The following is a 25576-nucleotide window of genomic DNA, read 5'->3' as shown; positions in this document are numbered from 1 at the left end:
GTGTTACAACTATTAATTTTTTTCATTTTGTATTGGCTTGTCAATGTCAGCAATTCCTTTCTGGCATCATAGTCTGTAACATATTGTCTTTCTTTCCTTCTGAAACCTATTGTTTGGAAAGAATAGATGTTAGTAAAACCCGCTATTTTCTAGAGTCTCCTTATATCGTGTCATTGACATTATACGTCACATAAATAAATCTCTGTTTTTCTCTTATAGTGATTCATATCAGAATATATTTGCTTTCAGGTTTATATTTTTATATATTTAATATTAAATATATACTATTTTATATTTAATATATTTAATATTTTTATATTTAATATATTAAATATTAAATATCTATACTATAGGTCTGCTAAAAGCAATGGAAAAAACAAGTCAAAATTTCTCAGTATTTTCATGATAATATTAACTAACAGAATTATACTTTATTTAAGAAACACAATATAATAAGACTTTACAGTTTATTATCTCAACTCCATAGTGAAACGTAGTTCACCAAAGTCTAAAAATTCCTGTCTCAAAGTGTGATGGCTCACTTGCCACATGAAAAGACCGGATGAATTTGAATCTTTTATGCAGCCTTTGGTTCTTTCCCTGCTTTGAGCACAAGATCCTCACCAAAGATATACGTGGTGGGGAAGAAAGAAAAAGGAGAACACATTCCTGATTTCTTTAGGATAAACAACTATGGAGATCAAGCCCTTAGGGCAGATGGTACTCTAAAAAAACAAGTATGGCCCCCTGCATAGTTAGTTTTTGCCCATACTTGCAAAGTTAACAAGAAATACTTGAGTCTTGCCAAGAAATGTAAAAGGACTTGCTTTACACCTTTAAGAATTTTATGCTAATGCCTGTATCTTGTTCAATAGCCATTTATATGTGTGAAAAATTGACATGATATTAAAAATTTGGATTACTCTCAGTCAAAAAAGCTTCCTTAAATAGCCACTTCAATCTTGGTTTTCATAAAATTAAGAAATAATGAGTCCCTAGTTTCAGTCATTCTTCTAATACTCCTAAGTATTGACCGTCTTTATCCATACACAGAGAAAAGGCCATTATTTAATTTGCCAAATAATATCATAGTAAAACAAACATTATAATTAGCTTTAAAGGTCACTTTGATAGATATCAAGCTAGCTAATCTACATCAAAATATACTGAATTAAAAATATAATGATTATTGCAATTAATGGAATAAAATTGTTTCTAAGTCAAGACAAGAGAAATATAACATAACACTTTCTGTACTACTTGAGCCACTACCTCCTCCCCTTCAGTGTGCATTGTGCATCTACATTGTATATTAACAGATTAATTAGAACCCCTTAAAAGATACAAGAATGCCTACTCACACACACACCCCACACAAAGCAGTTTCCTCCTCTACCAACAAGATAACGCGTTGGGAGATGACATTCCTTTCTCAGTCCTGTAAGAAGTCACAATGATCCACTGCTGGCCTTGTTGGAATGTGTAAACTGTCAGTATGTTACTTTGATGCAAAACCCTTTATCTCAAGAACTTATGCTTTGACCCCTAACTTGTGCAGAAAAACTTGTGCTTTGACCTCTAATGGGCAGAACAGTCTTCAGAGTTTTCTGAAAGAGTGTCTCCTGGGTAATAACCCTCAGATAGGCTTAAAGGCTTGAATAAAATTTTCCATTTCTTTCTTGGATTGATCATCGATTATTTTTTTTGTCACCACATAAAAATATTATCCTATGTGTTATAAAAATCTCAGTAAGTAATTAATATAGTGTAACAATTTATTAGAGCTTTATTTTAAGGCTCAGTTAAAATAATCTTGACTGTCTGAGCAATTCTTATTAAAGATAGAAAATAAAGAGTTCTTACCAAGTTTGCAATGATATAATGGTAGCCTTTAACATGCTTTCCAACACTCACAATCTGTAAAGAGATAAGGAAATATGAGAAAACCAATTTAACTTTACTGAATGATTATATTAACAGAAACAATTTTAACTATTCTAGCATAATTCCATGCAGAAACATGATGAAAAAATGATAAGTTTTTCTTATAAAAGCGATCTATCCTAATTAAAACAAATTCATAAGCCACATTAGAAATTAAATAGTTGAAGTTTAAAAAACCCTCTAATTTCAGTCACATTGTGTAAATGACCAATCATTTCACAATACTTTGTTCAGAAAACTACTATGCTATAATCCCCTCAAAGAGAATGACAGTGCTATGAACAATAGCTTATATATATTTCTAAAAAAGAATACTTTAACATAAGAAATGAAGTTATTTTGGCTCAAAGAATTTAGATGTACTTAAATTTATTGGTAATTTATAGAAATTCATGGTAGACTGCTGGGTGTACCCAACTGGTGAGAATGATCTTCTGTGAGTCGATTGGATTGTTGTCCTGAAAACCAAGTTAAGATTTTTTAAGGCCTAATTTCTGCTTTTAGATACCTCTGAGGCCACAAAATACTTAGTTAATTCTCAACTGCAGATGGGTATAGAAATATTTTATTAAATAAAAAGAATAAGGACAAAACAACATCAAGAGACTTTTCTTTCTGCTAGATTCATTTTTTTTCTATGAATGTTTTTAGGAGTGTTTAGGAAATTAGAAACAAATTTTAAGAAAAAGGGGATTTAAAAAATAACTTTATTTCTATATTAGAAATCAAAAATCTTATTTCATAAAAATGAAAATTCCTTTAAGAAGAGAAAAATCTAATGACAGTTACTAATGAACAGCTTTGCAGCCTCATCTGTGTCCTTAAAGATAACATAAAATTTTCATGTACTTTCATCATTAAAGAAAGATTGAATTATTTTTAGTATTTTAATGTCTTCTAAAAATAATTATTTGTAAATTAGTGACTTGTGTATGAAACACAGGAAGACTCTTTTATTTTAAACCTAGAATAAATGAATTGTGCTGGAAAGAAGAGTTTTTCATACATGGCTATTTGTAGAATGGAATCTCTGCTCATCTCTTCTTTTTGATTACATCTAAGATCTTCTCTTTGTATTAAACGTTCTGCAGTTTCATTACAATGAATTTGGATTTTCACTTTTTGTTTATTTTGTTCAGGATTTGTTGTGCTTCTTGACTCTGAGGATTGCACGTCAACAATTCTGGGAAATCCTCAGCCAATATCCCATAAATATCCCTTCAAATATATTTCGTGTTTGTTTCTAACAGATAACCACAACTTGGTATCACTACCCTCAGGGTCACTTTTAGATACTTTTTCAGTTTCCAGATTCCCAGATGACTGTGTGTGGCATAAATTCGAACTACAATCTGCCTGAAGAAGGCTGTGATGACAAATTCTCACAGAAGATACCTCCCTCCCTACACTAACCTCAGGCCAAGACAGAAGACATTTTGTTGACTCTGTGTATAAATGGTAGATTTTCCCCCTACTCTTCTGTTTTATTGAGGTGTTGCCCTTCAAATGGGATCTAAGGTCTAACTGATTGCCTTGACTGAGCCCAAAGTTCCCATTCTTGGGTGAGCATTAAATCCCCAGTCAGGCTACCCAATCTGACAACTTCTTTCAGCACAGTCTGCTTTCCTTCTTGGCCCCTGAAGAGCTTTTACTTTCTTGGAAGGTAAGCAATGCATTTGTAACGTTTTTCATAGCATTTCTACATATCTTATATTGCCAGATTTATGCAGTACATAATTTACCTTAAACAAAACCTCCCTTTACAGTCTCACCATAAAGATGAGAACAAAACAATGAATAGATAGGAGTATAAAGAAAGTTTGGTAAATAAACCGCTTAATTAATTATGTTATTGGGTAATGCAAGCCTGAGTGGATTAGCATGAGCTGATCGGGCTGTAGCCCTCTTATTCTCTGGGAATCTCAGGTAAAGCTTGTCACAGACAGTTATCAAGGATGGGTGGTACTCATTTGGAAAACTTCATACTCTATTATATTACTGAGTCTTACTAAAGATTCGTGATATTTGACCTCAGCAGGGATTGTTGTCACTTGGCAATCCATTATTTATTTCTTGCTGATTCACTATAACGTTTCTCTGGTGTGGCTATTTTAGCCTTTTATACATACTCCTTAAGCCCCCATACACATCCTGCCTCTTCTTGTCACTCTCAGCTTCTAATTTCTATGTGGCAGTCCTCAATAACCTCTGATTTCTTTTAAATTAATTTTAAAGTGTAAACACTTGTAAATGTTAAAAAAAAATGTGCAACCAGTGGAAATTCTGCACTAGGCATCTCCATGAAGAAATCACTCTTAGTTCTAGATTTCCTAGCAAAGAGCTATAATAAACTAAAGCTGATGAAATACATTTTCAAGAGGTGAGGACTTATCACAACCACAAAGAACTGGAAGTGTCATTAATTCTGGCAGAAAACGCTCTGCAGACCTTAAGATACATCAACATTCTGGAAACTGGAGGTCTCAAGGGAAAATGCTCTGAAGATTTATTGCCTGGCTAGGGAATACCATACCATTTTTGCTGAGCCAGATCCTGGCTGGGAAAAAACAAATGTGCCAGACAAACTAATGCCAAGGCCTCATTGCCTTTGAACACTCACCACCCTGACCTAGTGTGGCCTGGTGTAAGGCCAGATCTCGGTCCCTCTGCCAAGCATCCACCACTAAATGGGAACTTCTTTGTGAAAAAATCTAATTTATACTCCATTGTGAAGTGTCCTATACCTACAGGGTCATTTGTCTAAGTTGGGTTTTTTTTTTTTTTTTTTTTTTATGATTGTGTAAAACTGACAATGTCATGGGTGTGGTTTTTCATCACAACCAAAATGAAGACTATCTCATAAAAAACCCAAATCCAAGTGATTTGATTTTGGATGTAGACCAAACCTCATGTCTCTGTATTTCTGAAATTATTCTTCTACAAAGGGAAAATAAACAGCTTGAGGTGAAAGATATGACTGTAACATAGCACTACCTTCATACAAGTATGTTTGGCCAAATTGTTAAGAGAAAACAACGCCCTAGGGTGAGGGCTTGGTTGCAGTCATTAATTATGGCCTTTCATAGAGACAGAAAAATACAGGAGTAGAGGATCTGCATCTCCATTCTTTTTATCTTCTTAAAAGACACAGAGGAAGCAGCTAGACAAAGAATGTTGATCACGTGTCTGTTTAGAGTTCCAAAGAATGTGTTAGGAAGAAACAAGTTGTATTGATCATACACTTTCAAAGCAGCCCATCTTTCCAAGAATAAAATGCCTACAAAAAGTGACTAATTGACTCCTTTAGTTAACATTTTCCTGTTCTTTAGGAAATAAACAGTTGTTTAGAAGTATCTATTGCGCTGGTCAAATGAATCAGTTCTAAAATCAGGCTTATGTATATTAATATGGTAAACTACAGATGTGATCACAATTGTTTTCTTAACAAATTACGACATAATCAGTCTTCATGAATATGACTTCTAAATCTTTATTTGTTTAGTAAAATTAAGAAAAAAATGGATCCAGGACACTTTTCCACCTTGACTCCACCTTTAAATAAATTTAACTCAATAAATGTACAAGTCTAGGGTAAGGAGATTCAAGGACTATAAAGTAAGTCAGTGCTGCTGTTACAAGAGTGTTTATTATCTCATAAGGGGGTAAGACTTAAACAGAAATGACTGAAATGCAGAGCAGAGGAAAGGGAGTGGCATGATTTTAGGAAGTGATATCATTTGGTTAGGACAACAAGGTAGTTTTAAAGAGAACAGATACTAAACCAATGCTGAATGAATGGATGAATAATGAGGTTAATAAGCATATAAATATCACAAACATTGAATGAATAATAGTTCGGCCTTCAATCCATAAACTAATTTTACACTAATCCTTTATATATCAATGACCTATAAGGGACTCAGATGGCTTTCTAGGTAAGGGCTGATGTATACTACCTCAAACTATTATTACAGAGCTGCAGTCATTATACTGAGCACTGTCTTCAAGCTAAAGACTTGCAATGCACATTCCAATATGAATGATTTTAGTTTCCTTTTAATTTAGCTTTATAAGTCAGTTGGAAATTCCTCTCCCAGGAATTATTAGCTGTTATTATGGTCCAGAGAATTCAGTGACCTGGGAGAAACAGCACAATATATTTGGTGGTGTTAGGGACAATGATGCCTGGTAAATGCGGGGAACTTATTATAGTGAGCAGTCACTATCACTAAACCTTTTTTTTTTGTTCTATAGACATTCCAAACTCCCAAATTTCCTCTGAATGTTGATTTTTAAGATGTTTCAAAATATTTTATTATAAGTAAAAATAAAAGCTTTAGTTTGTCTAGTTAGTTTTTAAAGTTTACTTCAGTTCCATCAAAAGTAAACTTTTGCGAACAAGCTGTAGACTTCCTTAAACTACAACTTTGTAAGGTAACAGCAGGTCTTCAGGATGAGGCACAGATGGCAAGAGGAAAATAAAGACTCTCTGACCAAAAGGACGAAGTCTGTTTAGTGAGAGAAGAGATCCAGGAGAAGTGAAGGAATGAGAACGCTCTTCATATATTTTAAGATAAATAGGTACACACGTGCATTTTTTTTCTATACTTGGAAATGTTAGAATTTATAAAAGTTTCTAATTAGGGCAGACTCTTTTTAGAGAAAAGGGAGGCGGGGAGAGTTGTCCATGAAGGGATGGCTGCCTCTCAAATCACTGATCTCTCTTTCTTTCACTGGAAGCTCTTAGCAGAGGCTGATTACCAGTAAAAGATTTTGAGGTATTCTTTGGGCTCTAGACGCTTGTGCAGACTTAAATTCCTACGTCTGTATTGTTAGTCAATGCAACAGACACTATTTGACGCTCCAACCATGCTTTCCCTTTGACTATTTCAGTGCATACTCACTCACCTTCTAACTGCCAGCCCTTGAATTTCCTTGGCTCAGGGTCTTTTCTGGTCTCTAGAACCCACTTTGCCCTCGGTGGTGAGGAGATCAGGTCAGAAATGCCAGGGAATGAATGCCCTTCTCAATACAATGACTGACAGGAGCGGGCACATGAATCCTCCTTCCAGTCCACTTGCCCCTCAAGTGAGATGATTCTGACATGTATGTTCTACAGTCATTTACAATAATCAGTTTACACCGATTTCAAATGAGATTAAGCCCCTGCCATCCACATGGTAATTTCCTAGATAAACGCATCTTTTATTGACTGCTTTCCTCTATTCACTTTCCAGTGTGTTCTTCACTTCTTAAACCAACTAATTACATGTAAATCCTTGTCTTAGGATCTGTTTCTGAGGGAAACCGAACTAAGACAACCTCCAAATTAAAAAAATATTACCATTGGGGTAGTGAAATTGGTAATGTTAAAAACGGTTACTTTTGTTGGCTAATTGTCCCAAGCTTCCATCTCTGTAGTGTAACACATCTATGTTATATTCTAAGTCTCTAATCTCTATGTCTAATCAAGGACCCAAATTTCATAAAATATTTTTATTTAGATATCTAAATTTTGTGGAAAAGCTTTATTCTCTTACATAGGGAAATAAGAATGAATTAGTACCCTCATTAAATAAATTCTTTATATTCATGACACACGATTTCCCCCTTCATACTGTCCTATATACCTTAAGGACACCCATTCTTAGTACTGGTTTGCTTTGGTTTCTTTCTTTGACTTTATTGCAAATCTTAAAAAAAATCCTTCAGTTTCATCCTTTCAGATCACAGATCACTTGATATATACCTCTCCCTCATTCAGGGCCTTGTAAGCAATATAATTTGAATAAGGTCATAGCATATGAGTGAAAAGCAAATGCTGAAATTTGGGTGTTTAATTCCCACTCTCTGACTCCATATCTTCATGGTAACTGCCAACAGCTCCAGGAAAGCACATTGAAGGGTATACTCTTTTCTCTGCCTATTGTAGTGGTTCTAAAATTCTACACCCACAAAACTTTACTAAAATGTTTCTAATCATGTTAACTATGAGTATATCTTAGCAGAGATCCATTTTGATTTAACAGCATTTCAGTTTAGTGATTTAAAATATTTGCAAAGGGGCACGAAAGATTCTGTGGAGTTTGTGATTATGAATTTGAAATGTACATAACTGCTTGAAAGAATCACTGAACAGCATGCTTTTCTTTAATTAAAGAGACATTTTATAAGAAACAATTTAAAAATAATTTTAATGAGATGTAGGTAGAGGGGGTAATCCTTTGCATTCATAAACAAACATGTAGAATAAATACAGTCATTAAGTGATAAAGCCAGGGACTTTTGACTATAATTTTCATTCTTTTTTCCACTACATCCTGTTGCCTTCTTTAGGCCATAGCGATTCAGAAAAATGACATATTTTAGGCCAATATGAATATATCTTTCATAAGAGGAAAATGAAAAAAATAGATACTTGTGAGTGACATTCTTTATCATTACATATTTGATGAATGCCAAATTTGTTTATGAGAAAAAACAGCTTTTGCACGATGAAACGAAAGACACAGTTCCTTTTCTTCAAATAATCTCTCTGAACATATTGTTATTTGAATAACAGCACACATGCGAGATGTTTCTAATTCCATCTTACACCAGATTGAGGTAGGGACACACAGATGGAAAATTATCAGGTAAAATTTAACACAGCCCAAATCTAGTTTTGCAAAAATCTTCATCTATCTGTAATAAAGCTAATTACCAGCAAAGCTCAAATAACTTGGATTCAGTAAATTTAAAATGATAGTTCAAGTGTATATGCTAAACTTAATGCAAATCCAACTCAATCCAGTATATAATCTATTTATGTGACAAGCTCTAAATGCTCATTTAAAGGTCAAACTACATAGAGTACAGTTCAGTGTTAAATACATTTTATGGTGTTTTCTTTGAAAATGGGAACTTCATAAATGGTAGTATGTAGAGATAACTTTCTACTAATCAAAATATCTCATTTCTTGAGATGTCCCTAACTAAATATATCATCAATGAATAAATATCTATTTTGGTTTATAAAGAAAACTTGAGGGGGCAGTGATGATGGGAATAAAGATTATACTTAAATGTCACATATGATCACATATGTTGTAAAAGGATGTATGAGAAATTATCTGCTGAATTATATATCAAAGATGTTCAAGATCAAATTGTTCAAACGTGGCCTGCATAAGCACATGGGAACATGTTGTTCATGGGATGGAGGACCTCTAAAATCCAGTCAACCTGAAGGTCTATAATTCTGTGAATCTCCAGCTTTGAGAATTGCGAGAACCTCTCATTATGGGAGACTTCTGTTAATTTATCATGTTCCCACCACTATCTCTTTACTTTTGTATTTCTCTTCTTTATCATATTTATTTGAAATATTATCATCTGAACATTCTTTTCTCTCTTAGTTTTAATTCAAAACTTCCCTTATTTTCTTGGAAATATGTTATTTTATTTTCCAAGCAAATAGAATGCATAGAGGTGATTGGGAAAAAAAGAGCTCTATGGCTACTTTTGCTGGAAACTCTAAGTTAAATAAGATTTAAGGGGCTTCTTTGCTGTAGGAATTTTTAGAGATTTTAACATGCTAATCATGTACACTGAAATCCCGAGACCCACATAGAGTATGAAGCCTGTAGAATGTTTTAAAAGGTTGTTTAAAGACATCCATCCTAAAGAGACAAAAAGAAGAGAGAGATTATATTGCTGCCTAAAGATGCCCGGAATGTTCCCTGGCTGATCAATTCCATTCCATAACCCTCAGCGGCCCTTTCAGCAGGAAGTAGCCAGAATGGTCGTCGCCCCCTTTCCCACAAGATTGTGGAATGAACATTGACAGCGGGGAACCGTAATAGAAAAGAACAAATCTGACTCCATATTAGATCAGTTCCTTTTGCTTTAACCCTGTGCCCTGTTTCCTAGGCTTAGTCTAGGTACCTTTTGTAAAAGAATGTTGCCAATAGCCTGAAATATTCAGGAGAGCCTATTCTCAAGGCTCTGACCTTTAAGGATATTAACTTTTGCACTCATATAAAGACAGCAAGTTGCAGAATAGAAAATCACATTTGTTTTGTGGAGGTTTTACAGGGACACTATGACCTGACCCAGGTGGACAGCTGTAAGAACAAAGGATTCCAAGAGCAAAGAATTCCTACACCAAGAAGTTTGCAACAACCAACCACCCTTTCCCCTTTTTAGTATAAAAGGAGCCTGAATTCTGGCTTGGGGAAGATGGTTCTCCAGGACATTAGTCTGCCATCTTGGTCTGCCTACTTGCCAAATAAAGTCGCTATTCCTTGCCCGCCCCTGATCAAAGGAAAAAAAAAAAAAAAAAGACATCTACCCTATAACATTACTTTTCACTCATCTTTTTCGTCAACTGCCATGAACATTTCAGACTTCAGTTGTTTTAGCAGCTTCTTATTTCTCTTCAGTGTTGATCATCTTTACCCACAACAATAACTCAACTAAACCATTTGAGGCATGTTTAAGAGAAATTATGTCCATAACTTTTGTGATAGCAGCTCACTGTTTAATTAACTTCAGCCAGTAACGTTTTTGGTCATGAGTTTTAAAATTTGCCTGTTTGTCATTATATTCTACAAATGAAATTGTGATTAACTAAGTATGTATTTTTTTTACATAAAGAATTGTTTTCTGTATTTTTATTTCAGTAAAATATTTTCTTTGAATTTGACCTTATTTGTTATGTCATGCTTCAAATAGTTTGCCACTAGACTACCAGGTTCCTATGAAGTGGATTCAGAAAGAGAACCCAGAGGTAAGCTGGTACCTTATCTTCATGAATGAGGAAGAACTTTTCTGTGTGAACACTTTCCATTTGTTCAAATGATTAACTCTACAATTATTTTAAAAAACAAACAAACATCAAAACTAAGACAAAAGGCAGGAAAAATAGACCTCTGCCTATTCATTGAGAGTCTCGTATTTGGTGTTGACAAACAATGTTTGTATAGCAAGATCACTGGGTAGATATTTTGTCCATATTTTACATAGGACGGTTGAAATTTAAAGATTATTATTTATAACTGACAGTACTTTAAAATTGCTAAAAGAAAAAAAATTAACTCCAGTCAGATAATTTAAACTTCTTAAAATCTTAACAAAAATAATAAAGACCATGAATTCCTAAATTAAGTTCATAGCATCGTGCTTGGCAAAGTATAAATACAATTGATAAACAACTCCTCATTATCACTACTTGGAATTACACATTTATTTGTTGTTTATTGTGTGGCTTCCCCACTAAGCTCCATGGGGCTGGGATTTTACTGAGCCTAGGGCACTGCTTGGCTTATAAAAAGCACTCAATAAATATTTTTTATGTCGATGTCAAATAAATAAAATTATATGCTGGTATATATGAAACATAAAAAGTAAAATACAAAGATTGAGAACCATTACTCATCTGGTACCCAGTTACTGTCCAGTCCATTCTCTGTCATAAGAATTATCACCATAAAACACAAAGTTGATCAGTTTAAAAGCATCCAAAGACATGTAAATGCCATGATGAATTTCAAACCACTTAATGAACACTACGAGACTCTTTGTAATCTGTCTTCAATTTGCCTTGACCATATTCTCATTTCCCCTACACTTGATATTCCAGCCATACTCACTTGCTTCCCTACATATGCAACTCCTTCCCAGTGCTCTGCTCTGGCATATGCTGTGTGCCTTGAGTGTTCTTTCTCGGTTTTTCTTCCTGGGGAATTATGATTTGTTTTTCAGCAGTTTGCTTTCATCTTTACAACATCTTTCTACATTGTGCTGTGTTATTTGCTTGTGTTCCTTTTTTTTTCTTTACGTTCAAATTCCATCAAAGGATGGATTGAATTTTTTTCTTTTAAATTGTAGTATAGTTTATGTACAGCATTGCAATAGTTTCAGGTGTACAACATAGTGAGTTGACAGTAAAAGACATTACAAAATGATCATGGTGAGTCTAGTGATCATCTATCCTGATACAAACTTTATTACAGATTTATTGATTACGTTGCTTATGCTGTACATTACATCCTTGTGATTTATTTCACTTATAACGGGAAGTTTGCCTGGATTACCTCTTAGTCCCCTTCACCTATTTTTCTCATTCCTCACCCATCCTCAAGCAATTACCAATTCATTCTTCGTAACTATAGCCTGCCTGTTTTGTTTATTTGTTTCAACATGTCAATGAGACCATACGGCCTTTATCTTTCTATGCTAACTTATTTCACTTAGTGTAATACCTCCAGGTCGATCCATATCATCACAAATGGCAAGACTTCATCATTTTTTGGGCTAACACTCCAGTACATATACATATCACGTGTTCTTTATCCATTCATCTGTTGGTGGACATTTAGATTTCTTCCGTATCTTGGCTATTGTAAACAAGGCTAAAATGGACATAAGAGTGGATATATCTTTTTGAATTTGTATTTTTGTTTTCTATGGAAAAATATCCAGAAATAGAATTACTGGATCCTATGGTATGATGACTTTACATTTTTTTTGGAGGAAACTCCATATGCTTTTCCACAGTGGCTGCACCAATTTACATCCTCACCAGCAGTGCACAAGGGTTCCCTCTCTCCATATCCTCATCAACACCTCTGATATTAGACATTCTGACAGGTATGAGATGATATCTTATTGTGGTATTGCTCTGCATTTCTCTGATGATTAGCGATGTTAAGCATTTTTTCATATGTGTGTTGACCTTTTGTATGTCTTCTTTAGAAGAATGTCTATTCAAGTCCTCTGTCCATTTTTAAAATCAGATTGTTTGCTTTTTTGATATTGCATTGTATTTTTTTGTATAATTTGGATATTAACCCTTTATTAGATATGTGGTTTGCAAATGTTTTCTCCTACTCAGTAGGCTGCCTTTTCTTTCTTTCTCTCTTTGATGGTTTCCTTCACTGTGCAAAAGCTGTTTAGTTTGGTGTGGTCCCATTTGTTTATTTTTGCTTTTGTTGCCCTTACCTGAGGAGACAGATCCAAAAAATGTTGCTATTTCAAAGACCATACTGCCTATGTTTCCTTCTGGAAGTTTTATGGTTGTGGGTGTTACCTGTAAGTTTTTAATCCATTTTGAGTTTACTTTTGTATATGGTGTGAGAACGTGGTCTGGTTTCATTCTTTTGCAGGTAGCTCTCCAATTTTTCCAACACAACTTAATGAAGCAACTGTCTTTGTCCCGTTGTCTATTCTTGCCTCCTTTGACATGGAATAACTGACCATATAGTGTGTGTTTATGCCTAGACTCTCTATTCTGTTCCACTGAGCTCTCTGAGGGTTTGTGCCAGTACTTTACTGTTTTAATAACTATAGCTTTGTAGTATAGTTTGAAGTATGGGCACATAATACCTCCAGCTTTGTTCTTTCTTTCTAAAGATTGCTTTGGCTATTGAGGGTCTTTTGTGGTTCCATGCAAATTTTAGAATTTGTTCTAATGAACAAATGCCATAAGTGTTTTGAATCTGTAGATTGCTTTGGATAATATGGATATTTTAACAATATTAATTCTTCCAAAACATGAGCATCATATATCTTTCCATTTACTTGTGCTGTCTTCAAGTTCTTTCATCAATGTTTTAAAGTTGTCAGAGCAAGGGGTCTTTTATCTCCTTATTATGTTTATTCTGAGGTATTTTATTCTTTCTGATGTGATTGTAAATTGGATTGCTTTCTTAATTTCTCTTGCTGATAGTTCATAATGATATTGTATTAAAATGCAACAGATTTCTGAAGAATAATTTTGTATCCTGAAACTTTACTGACTTCATTGATGAGCTATAGTAAAACTCCTAGAGTTTGGTCATGTCTCTCAGATTTTTCTATGCATAGTTATGTCACTGCAAACAGTGACAGCTTTACATCTTCCTTTCCAATTTGAATTCCTTTTACTTAATTTCCTTGTCTGAGTGTTGTAGCTAGGACTTCTTATACTTTGTTAAATAGAAATGGAAAGAATGGGCATCCTTGACTTGTTCCTAATCTTAGAGGAAAAGCTTTCAGCTTTCACCCTTGAGTATGATGTTAGCTGATAAGACAGATATAGGCCTTATTAAACTGAGATATGTTTCCTCTATACCAACTTTACTGAGAGTTTTTATCATAAATAAATGTTGAACTTTGTCAAAAGCTTTCCCCTCATTTATTTAGCTAATCAAATGATTTTTATGCTTTGTTTTGTTAATGTGGTGTATTAAATTGATTGGTTTTTGGATATCAAACCATCTTTGAATTCCTGGGATAATTCCTACCTCATCATGGTGCATAATATTTTTAATGTATCATTGAATCTGAGTTGATAATATTTTGTCATTGAGGATTTTTGCATCTGTATTCATCAAGAATATTGGCCTGTAATTTTCTTTTTTTGTGATATATTTGTATGGTTGGTATCAGGGTGATGCTTGCATCATAGAATGAGTTCAGGAGCATTCCTTCCTCTGCAATTTTTTTTTTTTTTTTGGAAAAGTTTGAGAAATAGAGGTATTAACTTTTCTCTAAGTGTCTGGTACATTTGGTTGTTGGGAAATTTTTTAAAATTACTGATTCAATTTCATTACTTGTAATTGGTACTTTTGGTTGTTGGGAAATTTTTTTAAATTACTGATTCAATTTCATTACTTGTAATTGGTCAGTTCATATGTTCTATCTCTTCCTGGTTCAGTCTTGGGAGACTGTACATTTCTAGGAATTTGTGCATTTCTTTTAGGTTGTCTCTTTTATTGGTGTATAATTGTTGGTAGTAATCTTTTACAATCCTTTATATTTCTATGATGATGAATGTAACTTCTTTTTTTTTTCTTTCTGATTTTATTGATTTTGACCCACTCTCTTTTTTCTTGATGAAACTAAAGTTTTATCAATTTTGTTTATTTTTTTAAAGAGCCAGCTTCTAATTTCATTGATTTTTCATTTTTTTAAAGTCTCTATTTCATTTATTTCTACTCCATCTTTGTGATTTCTTTCCTTCTATAACTTTGGGTTTTGTTATTCTTCTTTTTCTAGTTACATTCGATGTAAGGTTAGGTAATTTATTTGAGATTTTTCTTCTTTCCTGAGGTAGGCTTGTAATGCTATAAACTTCCCTCTTAGAAGAAACTTCCCACTGCTTTTGCTGTGTCCCATAGATTTTGGATCATTGTGTTTTCATTTTTCTTTGTCTCCAGATATTTTTGATTTCTTCTTTGATTGATTCAGTAATACATTTGTTGGTTAGTAGCATATTGTTTAGTCTCCACCTGTTTATGTTTTTTGCAGTTTGTTCCCTTGTAATTGATTTCTAATCTCATATCATTATATTTGGAAAATATGCTTGATATGATTTCAACCTTCCTAAATATACTGAGACTTATTTTGCGGCCTAGCATGTGATCTATCTTGGAGGATGTTCCATGTGCACTTGAAAAAATATGTAGAATACTGCTTTTGGATGGAATGTTCTATGCACATCTATTGAGTCCATCAGGTTTAATGTGTCATTTAAAGTCAGTGTTTTCTCATTAACTTTCTGTCTGGATGATCTGTCCATTGATGTCATTGAGGAGGTAAAGTCCCTTACCATTATTGTAATTACTGTCAATTTCTCTCTTTAGGTTTGTTAATATTTTCTTTATGTATTTAGTTGTTCCTATGTTAGGTGCTTATGTGTTCACAACTGTTATACCTTCTTCTTGGATTGATTCCTTGATCATTATGTAATGTCCTTCTTTGTCTCTTGTCACAATTTTTGTTTTAATGACTATTTCATCCAGTGTACATATTGCTACCCCAGCTTTCTTTTCATTTCCATTTGCCTGGAATACCTTTTTCCATCTCCTCACTTCCTGTCTGTGTGTGCCTTTAGATCTGAAGTGAGTATCTTGTAGGCATCATATATATGGGACTTTTTTTTTGGTATCCATTCAGCCACTGTCTTTTGATTAGGGCATTTAGTCCACTCACATTTAAAGTAATCATTGATAAGTATGTGCTTATTGCCATTGATTTTGCATTGTTTTGTAGTTCATTTTTGTCCCTGTCTTCTTCTTGTGCTCTCATTCCTGTGATCAATGACTATCTTTAGTGTTATGCTTGGATTCTTTTCTGTTTTTTACATGTAGATGCATTGTAGATTTTTGTTTTGTTACCATGAGGTTTGTGTATAGCGATTCATATAAATATATGTGATGATTTTAAGCTGCTGATCTTTTAAGTTCAAATTCACTTTAGTAATCCTGCATTTTACTTTTCTATCCAGGTTTAATGCATTTGACATCATATTTTTCATCTTTTTTTGGTGTATTCTTTATTTATTGTGAATATAGATAATATTACTATTTTGCCTTTTAACCTTCCTTTGTAGATGATTGGTTTACTATCTTTATTGTGTATTTGCCTTTACTAATGATATTTTCCTTTCATAATTTTCATATTTCTAGTTGCAGCTTTTTACTTTCAGCTTAGAGAAGTCTCTAACATGTATGTAAAGCTGGTTTTGCAGTGCTGAACTCTTTTAGCTTTTGCTTGTCTGTAAAACTGTTGATATGTCCATCAAATCTGAATGAAAGCTCTACTGAATATTCTTGGTTCTAGATTTTTCTCTTTCATCACTTTAAATGTATTATGCCACTCTGTTCGGGCCTGCTGAGTTTCTGCTGAAAAGTCAGCTGATAGCCTTATGGGAAGTCTCTGGTTTTTAAATTGCTACTTTTCCCTTGCTGGTTTTAGTATTCTCTATCTTTTTTCCCATTTTAATTACAATGTGTCTCAGTGTGGTCCTCTTTGTGTTGATCATATTTGGGCCCCTATGTGCTTCCTGGATCTGAATGTCTGTTTCCTTTCCCATGCTAGGGAAGTTTCCAGCTATTATGTCTTCAAATATGTTCCCTGTCCCTTTCTCTATTCTGGGAATTCTATAATGTGAATGTTAGTATACCTGATGTTGTCCTAGAGGTCTCTCTCTCTCTCTCTCTTTTTTAAAACACCTTTACTGTGGTATGATTCATATTGCAGATGAACAATCTGATGAATTTTTATAGATGTATACACTAAATGTAACCACCACCACAATCAAGATAGTTAACATTTCTATCACTCCCCAAGAGGTGCAAATTTTGAATCCCCAATTTATCCCTTCCTATCCTGTTTACACCTTGGTAACCATAAGTTTGTTCTCTGTGTCTATGAATCTTTTTCTGTTTGGTAGATAAGTTCATTTGTGTCCCCTGCCCCTTGCCTTTCTTTTTTTTTTAAAGTTCCACATATGAGCAATATCATATGGTATTTTTCTTCCTCTTTCTGGCTTACTTCACTTAGAATGACAATCTCCAGGTCATTTTGCTGCAAATGGCATTATTTTATTCTTTTTTTATGGTAAAGTAGTATTCTATTATGTGTGTGTATGTGTGTGTGTGTGTGTGTGTGTGCACATGTATGTTTATCTTCTTTATTCAGTCATCTATTGATGAACATTTGGGTTGATTCCATGTTTTGGCTAATGTAAATCGTGCTGCTGTGAATGTTGGGGTGCATGTATATTTTTGAATTATATTTTTCTCTGGATATATGCCCAGAAGGGAGATTGCTGGATCATATGGTAAGTTTATTTTTCATTTTTTTAAGGAACCTCCATACTGTCCTCCATAGTGGCTGCACCAATTTATATTCCCACTGACAGAGTAGGAGGGTTCCTTTTTATCAACACCCTTTCCAGCATTTATCATTTGTGGCCTTTTTTTTTTTTTTTTACATTTTTTAATTGAGTAATAGTCATTTTACAATGTTGTGTCAAATTCTAGTGTAGAGCACAATTTTTCAGTTATACATGAACATATATATATTCATTGCCACTTTTTTTTTCACTATGAGCTACCACAAGATCTTGTATACATTTCCCTGTGCTATACAGTATAATCTTGTTCATCTATTCTGCATTTTAAAATCTCAGTCTGTCCCTTCCCACCCCCCACCCCCTTGGCAACCACAAGTTTGCATTCTATGTCTATGAGTCTGTTTCTGTTTTGTATTTATGTTTTGCTTTTTTTTTTTAGATTCCTCATATAAGTGATCTCATATGGTATTTTTCTTTCTCTTTCTGGCTTACTTCACTTAGAATCACATTTTCCAGGAACATCTATGTTACTGCAAATGGTGCTATGTTGTCAGCTTTTGTGGCTGAATAGTACTCCAGCGTATAAATATACCACATCTTCTTTATTCAGTCATCTGTTGATGGACATTTAGGCTGTTCCCATGTCTTGGCTGTTGTAAGCAGTGCTGCTATGAACATTTTGGTGCAGGTGTCATTTTGAAGTAGGGTTCCTTCTGGATATATGCCCAGGAGCATTTGTGGATTTTTTAATATGGCCATTCAGACTGGTGTGAGGGGATATCTCATTTTTTTTTAAAGTTTTGATTTGCATTTCTCTAGCAATTAGTGATGTTGAGCATCTTTTCATGTGCTTGTTGACCATCTAAATGTCTTCTTTGGAGAGATGTCTACCTAACTCTTCTGCCCATTTTTTAAACTGGATTGCTTATTTTTTAATATTAAGCTGTAAAAGCTGTTTGTTTATTTTGGAAATTAGTCCCTACCAGTTGCATCATTCATAAATATTTTCTCCCATTCTGAAGATTGTTTTTTCACTTTGTTGATGGTATCCTTAGCTGTGCAAAAGCTTTTAAGTTTAGTTAGGTCCCATTTGTTTATTTTTGTTTTTATTTCTATTACTCTAAGAGCTGGTTCAAAAGAAATATTTCTGTGATTTATGTCAGAGTGTTCTGCCAAAGTTTTCCTTGGAGTTTTATAGTATCTTGTCTTACATTTAAGTCTTTAATCCATTTTGAGTTTATTTTTGTATATGGTGTTAAAGAATGTTCTAATTTCAGCCTTTTACAGGTAGCTGTCCCTTTTTCCCAGCACCATATGTTGAAAAGACTCTTTTCTCCATTGTATATTCTTGCCTTCTTTGTTGTAGATTAATTGACCATAAGTGCATGGGTTTTTTTTCTGGACTTTCTATCATGTTCCACTGATCTATGTATCTGTTTTTGTGCCAGTACCACACAGTTTTGATTATTGTAGCTTTATAGTACAGTCTGAAGCCAGGAAGCAAGATTTCCCAAGCTCTGTTCTCCTTCTTCAAGATTGTTTTGGCTATTTGGGGTCTTCTGTGTTTCTATACAAATTTTAACTCTAGTAGTTTTATGGTTGCTTCTTTAGGGTTTTCTATGTATAATATGCCATTCATGAACAGTGACAGATTTACTTCTTTTATGATTTGGATTCCCTTTATTTATTTTTCTTCTCTGATTGCTATGGCTAGGACTTCCAAAACTATGTTGAATAAATGGTGAGAGTGGGCATCCTTGTCGTGTTCCTGATCTTACAGGATATGCTTTCAGCTTTTCACCATTAAATATGATGTTAGCCATGGGTTTGTCACATAGGGCTTTTGTTATGTTGAGTTATGTTCCCTCTATGCCTACTTTCTGGGGAATTTTTTAAATCATAAATTCAGTTGTATTTTATTAAAATATTTTTTCTGCATCTATTTAGGTAATCATATGGTTTTTATTCTTCTATTTGTTAATGTGATGTATCAAATTGATTGATTTGTGGATATTGAAAAATCCTTGCATCCCTGGGGTAAATCTCACTTCATCATGGTGTATGATCCTTTTAATGCATTGTTGTAGTCAATTTGCTAGTATTTTATTGAAAAATTTTGCATCTATATTCATAAATGATAATAGACTGTAATTTTCTTTTTTTTTTTTTCTGTGATATCTTAGTCTGGTTTTGGTATCAGGGTGATGTTGGCCTCATAGAATGGGTTCAGAAATGTTCCTTTCTCCACAATTTTTGGGAATAGTTTCAGAAGGATAGGCGTTAACTCTTCTCTAAATGTTTGGTAGAATTCACCTGTGAAGCCTCCTGGTCCTGGACTTTTGTTTGCTGGAAGTTTTAAAATTACTGATTCAGTTTCAGTACTGGTAATCAGACTATTCATGTATTCTATTTCTTCCTGATTCAATCTTGGCAAATTGTACCTTTCTAAGAAATTTCCCATTTCTCTAGGTTTTCATTTTTGTTGGTGTATACTTGCTTATAGTAGTCTCTTATGATCCATTGTATTTCTGTGGTGTCGACTGTAACTTCTCCTTTTTCATTTCTTATTTTTATTAATTTGTGCCCTCTTCCTTTCTTTTCTTTATGAGTCTGATTAAAGGTTTATCAATTTTGTTTATTTCATTTCAAAGAACTAGCTTTCAGTTTCATGATATTTTCTATTTTTTAAATTATCTATTTCTGCTCTGATCTTTATGATTTCTTTTCTACTACTAACTTGGGGTTTTGTTTGTTCTTTCGCCATCTGCTTTAGGTATAGGGTTAGGTTGTTTATTTGAGATTTTTCTTGTTCCCTGAGGTAGGCTTGTATTACTATAAACTTCCCTCTTAGAATTGCTTTTGCTGCATCCCAGAGGTGTCAGATCATTGTATTTTCATTTTCATTTGTCTCAAATATTTTTTGATTTCTTCAGTGATCTATTGGTTGTTTAGCAGGATATTGTTTCTCCTCTACGAGCTTGCAATTTTTTCAGTTTTTCCTGTGTAGTTGATTTCTAACCTCATAGCATTGTGGACACAAAAGATGTTTGGTATGATTTCAATTTTATTAAATTTATTGAGACTTGCTTTGTAGGCCTACATGTGATCAATTCTGGAGAATGTTTTGAGGGCACTTGAGAAGAATGTGTATTCTATTGTTTTCGAATGGAACACTCTATAGATGTTAATTAAGTTCAAGTGGTCTAATGTGTCATTTAAGGCCTGTATTTCCTTATCGATTTTCTGTTTAGATGATCTGTCCATTGATGTAAGTGGGGTGTTAAAGTCCCCCACTATTATTGTGTTATTGTTGATTTCTCCTTTTATGCCTTATATATTGAGGTGCTCCTATGTTGGGTACATATATATTTACAATTGTTACATCTTCTTGGATTGATCCCTTGAGAATTGTGTAGTGTCCTTCTTTACCTCTTGTAACTTTTAAGATCTATTTTGTCTGATATAAGTATTGCTACTCCAAATTTGGTTTCCATTTGCATGCAATATGCTTTTCCATCCTATTCCAAAGGTCTCTTAAACTGTTTATTTGTTAAAATTATTTTTTCTGTTCAGTTTCATTAATGGCCACTGCTCTGTCTTCCTGATCCATTCTTCTGTATTATATAATTAAATTTTGATTCATTTTAGTGTATTTTTTATTTCAGTTATTGTATCCTTCACTCAGGTTAGTTCGTTTTTATATTTTCTAACTCTTTGTTAAAACTCTTACTGTGTTCATCCATTGTCATCCCTAGTTCTTTGGGCATTTTTATGATTTTTGCCTAAAACTCTTTATTGACTAGATTGCTTATCTCCTCTTCACTAGGTTCTTCTTCTCTGGTTTTTGTGTTTTTCCTTTATTAGGAACACATTCCTTTGTTACCTCATTTTGCATAATTATCCTATTTTATATCTTTGTATTTGGTTGGCTGATTATGTTTCCCTGTCTTGGAGAAGTGGCCTTCTGTAGGACACATCTTATGTGTCCCAGCAGTGCACTTCCCTCTGGCAACCAGAGCTTTATGTCTAGCGGCTTCTCCTTCTGTTGTGGTAGTCTTAAGTTCTGTGGGTGGTTTGGTAGGCATGGCTGGCACTCATTTCAGCTGGTTGTCAGGCCCTGGCCTTATTCAGAGGCTGCCAATTGCTGGTGGTTGGGGCCTGATCATGAGGTGGCTGGCTTCAGAGACCAGGGTGGGGGCTGTCTCAGGACTAGTACTGGCCCACTGGTGGGTGGATTCAGGTCTTAGGGTGGGTGGTTGTGGGGCTGAGTGTCCTGGATCTAGTTTTGGCCTATTGGTGGGAAGGGCCAGTTCCTGAAACAGAAGGCTGCGGGACCTGGGATTTCCCAAAGCTGGTGTTGGCGCATGGGTGAGTGGAGCTGGATCCCCTAGTGGGTGGTTGAGGAGCCCAAGGTACCTCAAAGCTGGTGCTGGCCTGATGCTTGGCAGAACTGGGGCCCAGAGACTCCCAGGGGCAGTGCAGGCATGCTCATTAATGGAGCCTGTGTCTGGGGTGTCTAGCTGTAGGCCCCTTGGGATCCCAGAGCTGGTGTCCACTCACTGGTGGACAGCACCATTTTCTGACACAACTCACTGTGGCATGCATGGTGTCCCAAAGCTGGTGTTGACCTGCTTGTGATTGTGTCCCAGGGTCTCTGGCTTAGGGATCCAGGGGTCCCAGAGCTGGTGTTTGTTCCTTGAAGGGTGGTGCCTGGGCCCAGATTGTCCTGGGGCTATAGCAGACTGCTGATAGGCAGAGCAGAGTCCTGTGGAGTCCTGGAGTCTCTGGCTGCAGGGCCCTGGGTGTCCTGGAGTTGGTTTCAGCCTGCTGGTGGTCAGAGTCAGGCCCCAGGGGATCTTGGGGCTGGTGCCTGCCAGCTGGTGGGTTAGGCTGGTCCCAGGGCTAGTGTCAGCCCACCAGTGGGTGGAGTTAAGTCCTAGGCTTCAGGGCTCTGGGGATCCTGGGGTTAGTGCCAGCACACTGGTTGGTGGGGCTGGGTCCTGGGCTCTCTGGTGAGTGAGGCCAGGTCTCAAGGTGGCTGGGAGTTCAGGGGAGCCTATGGCAGCCTGCATGCTGATGTGTTGGGCTGTGTCCTTGCTTTACCAGCTGCTTTGACTGAAGCATCCCAGTACTGGGGCCAACAGGCTGGTGGGCAGAGCCAGGTCCCAGCACTAATAAGCTAAAGGAAGATTCCAGAATGGCATCTGCCAGCACCAGTGTCCATGGGGTAGAAGGAGCTCCCCCAAATTGCTGCCACCAAGGTCTATGTCCCCAGGGTGAGCTCCAGTTCCCTCCTGCCTCTCCAGGGGACTCTCCAAGTTCAGCAAGTGAATCTAACTCAGGCTCCTTTCAAATCACTGCTTCTGCCCTGGGTCCTGCGGAATGTAGGTTTTGGGTGTACCCTTTAAGAGCGGAGCCAATTTCCTACAGCTCTCTGGGTCTCCTGAAAGTAAGCCCAGCTTTAAGGCCAAACATTCTGGGGGTTCATTTTCCTGGTGCAGGACCCACAGGCTGAAGACCCTGATGTGGGGCTCAGACCTCTCACTCCGTGGAGAGAACTCTGCAACTATAATTACCCTCCTGTTGTGGGTCTTGCCTATATTGTGCCTCCACCACTCCTATCTGTCCCATGTGGTTCCTTCCTTATATCTTTAGTTGTAGAAGATCTTTTCTGCTAGTCTTCTCATCAATAATTGCTTTGTAAATAGTTCGTTTTGTAAAAAAAGAGTTCTCACTGTGTTCCTTCATTATTCTCCTAAGTTCAGTGAGCATCTTTATGATTAGTAGTTTGAATTTTGAATTCTTACCTGAAAGATTGCTTGTCTTCATTTTGTTCAGGTTTTTTTTTTTTTTTTGGAGGTTTTATCTTGTGCTTTCATTTGGGACACATTCCTCTGTCTCTTCATTTTGCCTGACTCTCTGTTTGTTGCTACGTATTTAGGTAGATCAGCTACATCTCCCTGTCTTGAAAGAGTGGCCTTGTGTAGAAGATACCTTTTGGGCCCAGTGGCATGGCTGCCCTGGTCTCCTTGGTTACTAAAGACAGATCTTCCAGGAGTGTCCTCGGGGTTGGCTGTGTGAGCCCTTCTTTTGTGGCTGGGCTGTATTTACTGTGGGAGAGCTAATGTGTGGGGCTGGTCTTTGGTGGTTCTGGCTCTAAGGCCCAGTTGCAACTTTTACAAAAGCTTTTGTGTGCAGGTCTGGCCCCTCATGTGGAGCCACTTTAGGGGGACAGCAGTGCCATCCATGGGTGCCTGATGGAACTAGTGGGGTGGCAGGCCACTTTAGAGGGGCTCTGGTGCCTTCTGAAGGACCCCAGCAAGTATACTTTGGAAGATTGCTGGCTGAATCTGGTCTGTAGGTGAACCCAAGGTGAGGCAAGTGGTACTCCCTAGATGGGGAGTCAGAAATGGCACCTTACAGTTCTGGGTTAGCAAGGCAGAGGGTGAGCCACAAAAAAACCCAACCTCCTACTCCCATCCAAAACTGGTACCCATCAGTTCTTCTGTACCCAGAGAAAGTTCCAACAGGTCCCTGCTTCTCAGGTATATGCCCTAAAAATAGTCAATGAATGTCCTTCATGTATGACCCAGGCGTTTTTCAAACTACTGCCTCTGTGCTGGGATGTGGAGAGAGTAAGTTTTTGCATGTGCCCCCTGTGAGAGTGGAGTCTCATCTTCCTACAGTCCTCTGGCTTTCCTGGACACAAGCCCTGCTGGGTTTCAGAGTCAGACACCACGGGGGCTTATGCTCCCAAGGCAGGGTTTCCAGATTAGGGAGCCCCATGTGGCATTTGGAGCCCTCACTCCCCAGGGCTGACCTCCAGGGCTGTAATTTCCCTCCCATCAATGAGTCGCAGTGCTGGAGTGTGGGTTCTGGCCAGAGCACATCTCTGCCCTTTCTATCCATCTCAGTGTGGCTTTTTCTTTTTATCTTTAGTTGTGGAAATCTTTCACATCTTTCTGTTAGTCTTCAGGTTGGGCTCAGAGAGAGTTTCTCTATACATAGTTGTAATTTTGGTGTGTTCACGGGAGGAGGTGAGCTGAGGGTCTTCCGACTCTGCCATCTTGGCCTGGCCCCAGGACTGAAATTGATTTAACTTTATATACAGTGCTTGGAAATTAGTAGGAATTAGATAAATGTTTGTTGAATATCCCATGTTTGGTAAAACGGATGAGTGTTGTTTACATGTATAAGAAAGCAAAATGATAGGGTGGGCTGGGCAGAGATAAGAAAAAATGTTTTTCTCTTCTGTTAGCTGCAAGATATTTGCATTAATATATTATTATAATACAAAGAATATTTGACTTTTAAGTTTACATTGTTATAACAATCAGCAAAAACAAACACAAATTAATTATAAAAATAGAATTCAAATATACGTATATTTCTAGTATACATTCTGTGGTTTTAAAGGGAAAGACATAAGGTAAGAATAGAGACTATTTAAGCCTAGACTTTGGAATAATGCAACAATCATTTAGTATGTGATGTTGAAAAAAAACCTTATAAAATAGGAAATAAATTACCTATGTCCAATCTTGATCTTTCTTCTATTTGTCAGTGATTATGTGAAATTTCTTTCTTTTTGTGTGTGTGTAAAAACAAGACCATTTTAATTTCTTGCCACGATCTGATCTTAAGCTTAGCATTGGCTGTATATGAGCTCGGAGAAAACCCAGAAAAAGAGTAAGGAAATATTGACTGATTATGTGGTTAATCTTAGGGGAAGGATTAGGAGTGGATTTGTTCTTTACTTTTCTGACTGAATCAAAGTGATCAAAAAGATTCATCACTTTTCTGGCTGGCAGGTAGTAAACATTATTACTGAGCTATTTAATATGCTCTAGAATTTATAAAGAGTAGTGAATTTTGTCATATTTACAAATTCAGAAAAGTGTCCTCAAAGGTATTGTTGAATGCTTTGCTTATTTTTCGTTAATCTCACTGCCTTTTGTACATCTGAAGAGTAGATGCAAAAATTCTACTGAAATAAATTATGGAGTTATCTTCTCTTTTCTATTTAAA

The 25576-nt window shown here is 35.9% G+C and overlaps 1 protein-coding gene across 3 annotated transcripts in view; it reads right to left on the bottom strand.

The window, feature by feature from the left end:
- GRIA4 (glutamate ionotropic receptor AMPA type subunit 4) overlaps positions 1–25576 on the bottom strand; it is a 432139-nt gene that overhangs the window by 122359 nt on the left and 284204 nt on the right. For all 3 annotated transcript variants that reach the window (XM_032488229.1, XM_006186367.3, XM_032488231.1), the window contains one exon: positions 1864–1917. In XM_032488229.1, coding sequence (XP_032344120.1) covers positions 1864–1917 — 54 coding nt within the window. The remainder of the gene's footprint in view (positions 1–1863; positions 1918–25576) is intronic.

Source organism: Camelus ferus, chromosome 10 (assembly GCF_009834535.1).
Source record: "Camelus ferus isolate YT-003-E chromosome 10, BCGSAC_Cfer_1.0, whole genome shotgun sequence".
Taxonomy (NCBI): domain Eukaryota; kingdom Metazoa; phylum Chordata; class Mammalia; order Artiodactyla; family Camelidae; genus Camelus; species Camelus ferus.
The sequence above is the reverse complement of the archived record's forward strand: the minus strand, read 5'-3'. Positions and strand labels throughout refer to the sequence as shown.